This window comes from Oncorhynchus gorbuscha, linkage group LG13 (genome assembly GCF_021184085.1).
Source record: "Oncorhynchus gorbuscha isolate QuinsamMale2020 ecotype Even-year linkage group LG13, OgorEven_v1.0, whole genome shotgun sequence".
NCBI lineage: Eukaryota > Metazoa > Chordata > Actinopteri > Salmoniformes > Salmonidae > Oncorhynchus > Oncorhynchus gorbuscha.
In genome coordinates this window covers 43,214,607-43,225,888 of record NC_060185.1, presented here as the reverse complement: position 1 = coordinate 43,225,888, position 11,282 = coordinate 43,214,607, and the positions used below count along the sequence as shown (strand labels likewise).

Here is an 11,282-nt window from a genome sequence, read left to right as displayed (position 1 = left end):
TGGTAATTGGCACATTGCTTTATTTTGAAAACAGACATTGAAATCATTTTTTTTCTCACAATTTAACTCCTTAGATTCAAACTGGACATTGCACTCACTGGAACATAGGAAACGTTGTTTAGTTTTGTTTGTTTGATTTTCTTTTTAACATCAGTGCAAGAGTAAATCCAATTCATATCAAACTGTCATAACAACACCAAGGACATCAAAAAGAAGCCACATTTTCTTTTGTATTGTGACTGCGAAAAGTTCCTCTTAGCAGAAGAGTTCCCATGCAAGTTGTTAGATGGTTCATGCTAATCATGTAATTTGGAAGGGGGATTTTAGTTGTGGGGTCAACAACATGTCATAGTACTCATAGTTTTCCGTAAAGTCGTGAAAATCATGTCAGACTTGTTAGTTTTATAAGTGCGGAAGGAGAAGGACCTGTTACTCAAAGAACGTAAACCAACCTTGATCAACTCGAGCAGAATATGAAAATGTCCTGTCCTGCTTTGTAGGGTTTTGAAACTCAGTTCAAAATGTGGATAGGTCCAACCATCGAATCAATAATGTAAGATACAGAACATACCCAAATCATACCACTTATAGCTTTGAACCAAAAAACGCATGTTGGAAACTCTCCCAACGTAAGAAAATCATTGCCACACAAAAAATGACAAACAAATAAAAACGGACTGCCTTCACATTCAGAAGGAGAAGAGTCACCCTTTAAATTCATTTGTAATCATAGTATTTTTTTCTCTGTGTTAAACTTTCGCTTGGTCCTCCTTGGACTCCTCCTGGACTGCCTCTGCTGGAGCCTCAGCTGGTTGGGATTCTTCGGCACCATCTGAAAGAAGAAATAAGGTGGGAAGGAAGGAAGGAAGGAAGGAAGGAAGGAAGGAAGGAAGGAAGGAAGGAAGGAAGGAAGGAAGGAAGGAAGGAAGGAAGGAAGGAAGGAAGGAAGGATGGAAGGAAGGAAGGAAGGAAGGAAGGAAGGAAGGAAGGAAGGAAGGAAGGAAGGAAGGAAGGAAGGAAGGAAGGAAGGAAGGAAGGAAGGAAGGAAGGAAGGAAGGAAGGAAGGAAGGAAGGAAGGAAGGAAGGAAGGAAGGAAGGAAGGAAGGAAGGAAGGAAGAGGAGGGGGAGAGAGAAAGAGAGAGAGTAGCAACAGTTCATTCCTCTCAGAACCTGCTAGATGGGATTCTCAAGTCCAAGACTAAATCTAAAGAAATCTCCTCTACCTCTAGCTCAAAAAGTTTTTTTCTTGATATATTTGTTTCTACATAATCACTACATCTTAGAGAAGACAGGAAAAATATTTCAAGTCGTGTACTTGCATGGATGGCCTACAACATTTGCTTGTGTAGGGGACCAGTTTGGTCTCAGACGAGTGGACCGTTTTCTAATGTTTCAGAGGCTACTGACGCCACAATAACCATACCGAAACACAACAAATACTTCTAAGAGATACAGTACATCTGGGTCTAAGGAGATGCAGTTTGTAGTGCAATTGCTTTGTTTAGGACCTGTACAGGATGCATTTTAGGAAATGTATTTTTGCAACATTGGGTCTCACAGGGTTAAGGCATATTTTCCCTATGAGTTGGTTGTATGACATGTAGATGTCCTTTCCTATCAAAGCTATTTTCCTAATTTCCTGGAGGTAATGATGTCATCATGACTGCATTGACTTTAATCATCAGCATGACATCATTGCTAGTCATCCACTGGGAATCAGAGATGGCGCTAGACTTGCGTGTATGTGACTCATGATAGATGACTCACACAGCACTTGGCATTCTACGGGCAATCATTGGGCAGGTTTCAGGTAAGGGAGTGGAAACCACGCAATCACTGTGAAAATATTGACATTTCAACCCATCCTAGAAGATGAGCTCATTTATTATTTATCCCGATTTCTCTCTCTGGGGATCAGTAAAGTTGATTTCAGTCATTCATCAACTCATAAAAGTCTCCATCAATAATATTCCTGTGAAAGGTCTTCCAACAACACTGTCTTGTGTTTCATTGTGTATAGACCCTGAATATACCGGACAGATCATATAAACACCTCCACTGCTACATATTGAATATTAAAATACGTAGTTTTTGTCCTTATTGTTGAGCACCCTTCCTTTTCTTTGTTTTCTGAAGCTCGAAGGACCACCTCCACTAAAATACTGAATTCCATTTGTACTATATCCTTTATATTGGACTTTATGACCTAAATATATATATTTAACTAGGCAAGTCAGTTAAGAACAACTTATTTTCAATGACGGCCTAGGAACAGTGGGTTAACTGCCTGTTCAGGGGCAGAACGGCAGATTTGTACCTTGTCAGCTCGGGGGTCTGAACTTGCAACCTTCCGGTTACAAGTCCAACCCTCTAACCACTAGGCTACCCTGCCGCATCAATACGACCTAAACTAGTGCTTCATTTGATGGTTAGCCATTCCAGGTCATGCATGTCTTCACGGTCTGCTGGTTTCTGTCTTAATTGACCAGCTTGAGTAATTTATCATTCGGTAAGTCTGAAAACCATGGCCAGGTATCCTGGGTCTACACCAGTAGCCAAGTATGTGTAACTATGACAACCTGCAGACAGTGCAGCCCCTATGACCTAGTTAATCCCAGTCCTGTCTAAACTTCTGTCCCAAATGGCACCTTGTACCCTGTAAAGTGCACTAATTTTAACCAGGGCCCATAGGGTAGTGCACTATGTAGGGAATAGGGGCCACTTAGGACAAAGACACTGATCCTCCTGTAGAGGATTCTGCACATATTCCATTAGGTAGGCTACATCATACAGTCTGGGAGTTTGAGGACTGGAACAAGATAACCTACTGAGCCTTTGCCCTTTTCTCTCATACTCAACCAATCAAAGATCATGTAAAAAGATTATGAGTAACAGCTTGACATTATGTCATTTTGTCAATTTGACTCACAGACAATTGTATCCTTAGTAATAAATGTATCATACAAGCTATTGTGTAGCCTATTTTGTTTGTGTTATGTTTGTAGCCTATTTCTAAGCTCATCTACTTGGATGGGCATCTCAGAGGCTGGGTTACAATAAGGCCTACCTTTTTTGTCTTGTGTTTGGTGAGGCTCCTCCTTATCAGCCGTCTCACTGACAGGAGCAGCAGGCACGTCGGCTTGTTTGGACTCCTCCTGGGCAGCACCACCCTCCACACTCTTTTCAGCACAATCAGTAGAGGGGTTTTGGGCAGAAACTGGAACCTCATTGCTGTCCACCTCTTTGGGCTTCTCCTTGGTGTCGCCGGGCTCCGCCTTGGCCTCCTCTTTGGAAGGCTCTGAAGGCGCCGCGGTGGGAGAAGCTGCTGCTGCGGCTACGGGAGAGGTGGCGACAGGGGCAGGAGAGTTTGCTGCCTTTTCTGAGATGGGGCTTTTGGCTTGGCTCGTCTCCTCCTCTTTAATCCCAGGGGGGGCTTTTTCCTCGGCAGCCTGCTCAGCCGCAGTGGGGACGTCCTCCTTCTCCTCTTCTCCATCTGCCACCTCCTTCGCCTCCTCCTCTGGGACAGCTGGACTGGCCTCCTCATCCTCCTCTCCATCTTTCATTTTTTTCCGGAGTATGTGTCCACGGAAGCTGGCCTGGATTTTGGTGGCCGCCTTGTGGGCTTTGTCCTCTGGTTTCTTCTCATCCTGCTTGATTTCCTGGTCAGCCTCTTCATTCTTCTCCACCTTGGGAAAGAGACCGGATGTCAAGAAGTCATGAGCATATTAGAGGACAACAAACCACCAAGGGCTTACTATTGACATTTTGTGTCTGCCCTAAAATGAAGCAATATTATTGTTATCTAACCAACAAGAATTTCAATTGCCGCTTCAAAGAAACAAACAGGTACCCTTTCTGGTGACCTACCAAGCTCTTAGAAAGCTGCTCCATCCCATCCTCATGGCTAAATGTGAAAGGTCTCCAATGAAGTGGTACCAGAGGCCCATACTCAACGGGCCTGCCAAATAGTGAGTGACAGTAACTGTTATATGAAGCCCTTTTCTATCAACATCCAAACAATAGTGTCTCTTATTGTGGCAGATGAACAGGTCGCATTCCACCGTGGCGAAAGCCCATTGGATGTCGTTCACATACAATCCCAAATGGTTCTGAAGAAGAACACTTCCAAAAGGCGTCTCCAACAACATATCCCACCAACATACCCATCACCCACATTGGATACTAGATTATATGCAGAATCAAGGGAAATGAATAAAAGGTGGATTGTTCAAGGCAGAAGGAGGTACAGTCCGAGCAGGCGGTGAGATTGGGATGTGGATCTGAGCACGGTTGTTCAGGTTTGGGTGTAAGAAGTTGGTGGCCATGGCTGGAGCAGAATTTCGGAAGAGATGAGGAATGGGAGTGGGATGAGGAATGGGAGTGGGATAGGTGGGATAGGTGTTGGAGCCTGTACAGAGCGTCAAGATGTTACCTTTGATATCTGGATCCATAGTTGGAGTGGTCCATCAAATAGAGGGCTGTGTTATGATTCTTATAAATCTAATGAAAAAGAAATGAAGTGAAATAAGGGGAAAAAAATAAACAATGACGTTGAAATTGACAAAGCAAACAAAAATTATCAATGCATTCAAAATGAATAAATAAATAAACAGATTGTATTGATTTGAATTATGCATTTATCTTGCACAGACAAACTACGTACATCTGAAAAGAATAGTGTGAACCAATGTAAAGGAAACATAACAGGCAGTGTGGACTAAACCAAATCAAAAAGACTGCGATTCTAAATCTATGATGTTTTGTCTTTCACGATGTTCCCAATGTGACGTTTTCCCGAGGGATTCCTGCTTCTTGTTACAAATACGCTACATTTTTGGTCTCGTTGCATAACAAGCCAAAGAGTGCTGCATGTGGAGCAGTCACATCTTGACGATTCATCTCATTTCCAATTAGTATTTGTTTTGCTATGTTTTTAGACACTGTAATCGGTTACTATCACTACTGTCATCAATAACATAGTCGTAATAACATCAGAAATGGCGTACAGCATTGTTTAATTACTAGATCCCTGAAAGCTGCTTTGTGGGTCCATCTTTGGTTGCTACCTCGTCAAGATGCACAGCCATCCTCCCCCTGAACAATCAAACGTTACCTTGACAACCAGAGTGCGACATGTAACTCATCACTCAGTGCCCTGTCTGCTGTTTTAGACCAGTGGTCCCCAACCAGGGGTACTAGGACCCGGGGTCGTACTTGGCCTTTCCACAGAGGGTACTTGAGAAGACTCATGAGACCATAGGCCTACTGTTAAAATGCACATGAGTGGGTACTTCAGGTGCACTCTGGGCAAAGCAACATTCTGTTGGTGGTATGGTAACCATAAAAGGGTGAAAACTACTGGTTTAGGCTATGAAAGACAATGTCACTATGATTCACATTACACCTGACCCCCTGGGGAAGCAGCCAATAGGAAACCATAAATCAGGTTACTAATCAGAGTAACAGGGTTCTCTGATTCATCGAGATTCATCATTGGCTGTTCCATCGGTCAGGGCGTTTGTTCAGGGTGTGTGTGCGTGTGTGCGTGCATGTGTGTGTGTATGTGTGTGCGTGTGTGTGTGTGTGTGGCATGTTTAGGAGGAGAAAGATGTCTTAATCACCTGCTACCAATAAATATATAATGTTTTTAAAGCCATGACTATGTATTAGTTTGGAATAATTTAGTGAAGTGATGTGCTAATGGAACAGTGAGATTTGATAGACTGTTAGAGTAGGCACACCCTCACAGCCGTAATGGTATCTTTAATATGTATGATCTCATGCCAAATTTTGGTCTAAGCACTTGCTCAAATAGAATGACTTATGGCGATTGAGAAGGGCGGCAGGTAGCATAGAGGTTAAGATCGTTGGGCCAGTAACCAAAAGGTCGCTGATTTGAATCCCTGAGCTGACTAGGTTAACAATCTGTCGATGTGCCCTTGAACAAGCCACTTGACCCTAGTTGCTCTGAATAAGAGCATCTCCTAAAAATGGCGAACAATTTTGAATTCACAGAACAATCTAAGATGCCCCCCCAAAAAATGTGGGGCCCAGGTGGCTCATTTGGTAGAGCATGGTGCTTGCAACACCAGGGTTGTGGGTTCAAATCCCACAGAGGACCAGCAAGGAAAATGTATGCACTCACTAATGTATGTCGCTCTGGATAAGAGCATCTGCTAAACTGTTTTGGGAATATGAGAAATGACATCATTTTGGTATGAAGGGAAGATATTTCATTGTTCATTTGGGGATTATAGGTGCGATTTTTGTTTGTTCGTTCAGATAAACGTATTGAGACCAGCTATGATTTTTCAAAGAGGAGAATAGAACTCATTACACTGATTTTACCACAATCAACCTATTTATATTGTCCGTTCAACCCACCAAACAATCCATTTGTATAGTCTACTAGCCATGTTATAAGGTGGCTTCCCAGACATATGAATGGTAGAATGTCCAAAGCAATATATCTACATGTTAATGTCTGACGTTAACCAATGTACCTACAACAATATAGAACATAATTTTGAGAGCCATATCAAACTGATTTAATCTGACATTAGGAAATGTCTTCCAATCAGATGTCTGGGGAAAGTTCAATATAGACAGAGCCAATGGTATTTTCCTACAAACCTACAGTATATCCCTTTAAACCTCAATCATTGAAGATCTAAAAATAATTGAATAATCAATCGATGTTAAAAAGCATCGGCATGTCAATTGACACCTGGACTCCTGAGACGGCTTCAGACAACTGTATTCAAACAACAATCGGATTCCTTAATGTCACTCAGTGCATGATCTTTCCACTCATCAAATGAGCATCTCTCAAAACTGTCTCTCAGGAACACTAGTTGCATTAGCCCTTTTAGATAGCCGATTGCCTGTAGATGATACACCACCAATGAAAGCCAGGCTTAGGTATCTGAAAGACAACTGTACATCTCGGGCCCCAGCCACTGTCCTTGGGTGGGCAACCCTGTGTGAACCACACCCCACAGTGGGTTTATGGATGGATCTTTCAACGGTAGCCAGCCAACACCCCCCCCCCCACCCCCACGTCAGACCACTGTCTCAGTTTGGAAACCATCAGGGACTTTGTCACAGGAGGGAAATGAGACTGCTGCTTGCACAATATGCACACAGCCGGTATGTGTATCCTCTTTTAATTCTTATTCACTCAAGCAGACGCTCCCTAGCTCCTCTGCATAGGTGAATGCAGCATGCTGACGCAAAGACAGCTCTTATCTCAGGAAACCAATGCTAATGATCTGTATGTGTGTTTGAATTGAATCAGTGTGTGTAATAAAAAGATAGCTTGGCTCTCACAGTGTAATTTACACATGACCACTGAAACCAGACAGGGAGAGGGAGAAGTCTGCCAAGAAATATATGGTGTCTGTCGCAATATGTCCAGTAAATGTATACCCTTGAATAAATCTAATCTTGATAGAAATATGTCTGGTTTTCTAGTGGATGGGAATGCAACTGAATCTTCCCCATTCTCCCTGAGCTGCTACTACCCACTCACACAGCACCACACCCTTTCATCCAGCTGTCTCTTCTCCTCTCCCTGCTCTTGCAGGAGAGAGGGGTGGGGGTTCAGGTGGAGGAGAATACATTCAACCTACCCGCACAGCCCCATGCCTCTCCGACACACGCCTTATTCCCAGGACGGTGAATTAATGAGCGGTGTTGACCATCGATAGCCCCAAGAATGATGTTCGCAACCAGATAATATTCAGCCATAATAGCCACCCTCATTTAATTAAATAGGCTGCTCTCTCTCGTTTGAACAAAGGCTCCACAATCACGGCTGGTCTACAGTGTGCGCTGGTGGCTCTGTTGAAAAACCTAGGTTGCTGCTACTGCTGTATGGGTGTGTAGCTCTCTGTGCTGTTAACATCTAGCTGAGAGCAATCTCTCTTGTTGCACCATTTATATGCTGTCTAAATCCAGAGACTTCATTCATTCATTAGCCAGTCCTCTAAAGCAGAAAGCAGAGTCTAAGGGCTGGATGCTGCATGGGAGGCGGTTATCCCTGTGGTGAGAGTAGGTTACGATTCAGATAACAGCATTGTGTGGAGATAGGGTTTAATGCAGTATTAAAGCTGCGTGAGAGAGAGAGAGGGATGCCTCACCCACTTCAGTGTAATGTGCAGCCTGGCTGAGCTAAAATGACTCATACATGCTGACATTTAAGCAGCAATCAGGTGTTGATGGAATCCAGTGCTTTATGAAGCCGATAAAATCCTGATCACTCTAGATAGCTTCTGCAGATAGATAGCTCTGCGCTAACAAAAATAATACCTTCTGGTAGCTACTTACATCAAGGTACTATCTCATACTGTACAACTCAAAGACCCACCCGTAGATTCGCAACCACCTTCCTTTTCTGAGAAACTATTCTCTGCTATGTATTCATCTGTTTTTCTCACAACTATGCACCCATAAACATGTGTAGACCTAATTGTTAATATACACTTTTAACCCCCGAACCATGCTAATCCCTTTAAAATCCTAATTTCCTACTGAAATCCCTGGAGACACCGTGGCCAGAGGAGTTGAGTCTTAGTCAGTGGAGCCTTACCCCACCCTTTTTCCTCTGCAAACATGCTTCTCTGTCCTCTTGTTTCTTAGAGATAACACCGAAATAGGATTTTTTAGTAGTACATCAATTAAGAGCAGCCTTAAGGTAATTAAGACAGTATTGTGCTCAATGGAGGAAGTATCCCCAGTCTTCATGTATCCCCTGATTACAGTAAAAAGAAGTCAAGGCAATCACAGAAGGCAGCAAACAGGTGCATCAAGTGTCTATCAATACATCTCTCAGTGTTTAAAGTAGTGGATCGATAATAGTATAAAAGTCCTCAGCATCAAGTTACAGGCTTATCTTACTGCTTTTACAGCATGAGGTCTGGAAGCATTGTGGCTACTACACTCATTCAAACATAATTACATTAACAAGGCGTGTCCGTTTTTCATCTGAGACATCACTGAAGTCCCAGTGAGCCAAGAAGACAAGACAATGAGATAAGCATATCCTCAATTCAGTTACTGAAGTAGTTAGTCCAAACGTTGAACAATTTAGACACATTTTGAAACTGACAGATATTAATGAGAGAATCTGTAAAGAAAGCAGTTACCGGTTTTGTTCTTCTTATGCAGCACAGCATACTTGTAATATCCTTTCTCTCTTTTCCCTTCTTCTTTCCCTTTTGCCTTACACTTCTCTCTCACTCCCTCGCTCTTGCACACGCTCACTGGCTGTATCAACAGCTGAGTCGCCTAATGCTTTTACTCATCACAATTTGCACACACACTCACTGTCTGCCTGCTCGCGCCTCACTCTGACTTGCTGGCTAACAATGACTACAAGCCCACCCTTTAAAACCCCTCCTTCCCCTCCCTCTCTTCATGCTGACACCCCCTCCTTCTCGCTCTGTGATGAACCTATCCCCCTCTTCTACCTCCCCCTCTCTCCTCCACAGGCGACCAGCATGCAGCTTTGCACTAGCGAGAGCTACAACCCCACCCTATACACGGCTCCAAGTATGAATGATTGAATACATACAATCTGTCAACAGACAATTCCCATTCTTTGGCTTTTTCTCCCTTTTTTGAGTCCCTCCTTACACTGGGACTGTGGTCCTGTTGAATAGCTTTAATATTAAAGAGGAGATTTTCCTGCTTAAATCCCACTCAGTCAGTGCTGTTAGTAAGGATCAATAAATAAACCAAGCTCCAGTCTAAATTACCAATGCCAATTCCCTGTTCTGGCAGAGACACCTGCATGTTGCTGCCAATGAGGATGTGTGAAACAGAGTGCTAATGCTTACACATGTCAATTTCTCTTCAGTGCTCTGTTCACATGGAAACAGTACCAGCTCTCACAGTGCTGTGGCCATGGATGAGAGGAGGAAGGCCGGGTGTGGCAGCAGCCAGGCTCCATTCCCTCCTCTCAGCCCAAATTTGCGCAGAATCTGTTGCGATGACCAGGCACAACGCATGCTGTGATGAAGCCCCCACACCCTCTTTGACCAGAGAGAGAGGGGGGAGCAGATTCCAGACACACGAAGACAGGATCCAGGGGGCTCTACTCTGTCCTCACATGTGCTTCAGGATTATGCCACATCCCCTCCTCACAGGGAAATCATTACAATATTCTACTGAATGTCCATCCACCACTTTCGCCTGCATGCCAGACAGCCACTCCAATCTATTATTATTATTTGGACTGAAGCAATCAAATGTATTTATAAGGCCCTTTTTACATCAGCAGATATCACAAAGTGCTTACACAAAAACCCAGCCTAAAACCCCAAACAGCAATCAATGCAGATGGAGAAGCATAGGGGCTACGAAAAACTCCATAGAAAGTCAGGAACCTAGAAAGAAACCTTGAGAGGAACCAGGCTCTGAGGGGTGGCCAGTCCTCTTCTGGCTGTGCCGGGTGGAGATCATAAGGACAGATTGTTCTTCAAGATGTTCAAACTGTAATATTACAGTTACACTCAATAGCATAAACCCAGTGGTCCTTCTAGATGTATAAGGAATCACTGAATCCAACACGAATGTGTTGCCATGGTAGTTCAAACGGGGTGGAAATAACAATTATTTCACCTTATTGTATATAATTTAGGAGGAAATGACTAAATCAATTGGACTGAGAAAATGAATCTGACAAGCTATTTATTTGAAATGCTATTGGTTATTATACTGAACAAAAATATAAACGCAACGTGAAACAATTTCAAAGATTTTACTGAATTTAAATAAATTCACTTGGCCCTAATCTTTGGATTTCTCATGACTAGGCAGGGGTGCATCCATGGGTGGGCCTTGGAGGGCATAGGCCCACCAACTTGGCAGCCAGGCCTTTTATTGTCCCCAGCACGAGGTGGACCTGTGTCATGATCATGCTGTTTAATCAGCTTCTTGATATGCCACACCTGTCAGGTGGATGGATTATCTTGGCAAAGCAGAAATGCTTACTAACAGGGATGTAAACAAATTTGGGCACAACATTTTTTGAGAAATAAGCTTTTTGTGCTTATGGAACACTTCTGGGATCGTTTATTTCAGCTCATTAAACATAGGACCAACACTGTAAATGTTGCGTTTATATTTATGTTCAGTGTAGTTCACACCAGCAACATGGATGGGGATTTCAAACAACATGGGTGCACGTTTTTAAGTCAGATTAGGTTCAAAGACCGACATTATTGAAAATGTGCTGTAGTTCAATTTACATGGTATATGGACTAACCATTTAACCAACA

General features: G+C 43.1%; 1 protein-coding gene across 2 annotated transcripts; it reads right to left on the bottom strand.

Annotated features, from left to right (window-relative positions):
• On the bottom strand, positions 1-9,362 carry LOC123992956 (neuromodulin-like). 2 transcript variants are annotated; one of them, XM_046294622.1, is made up of 5 exons: positions 9,147-9,362; positions 4,433-4,500; positions 3,868-3,958; positions 3,068-3,686; positions 1-832 (listed from the first exon to the last, which is right to left on the bottom strand). In XM_046294622.1, the coding sequence occupies exons 1-5, from the start codon at positions 9,174-9,176 to the stop codon at positions 750-752; spliced, it is 891 nt and encodes a 296-aa protein (XP_046150578.1). In that variant the 5' UTR covers positions 9,177-9,362; the 3' UTR covers positions 1-749. The 2 variants fall into 2 exon arrangements, with proteins under 2 accessions (XP_046150578.1, XP_046150579.1); XM_046294623.1 differs by lacking the exons at positions 3,868-3,958; positions 4,433-4,500.
• Between the last annotated feature and the right edge of the window lie 1,920 nt (positions 9,363-11,282).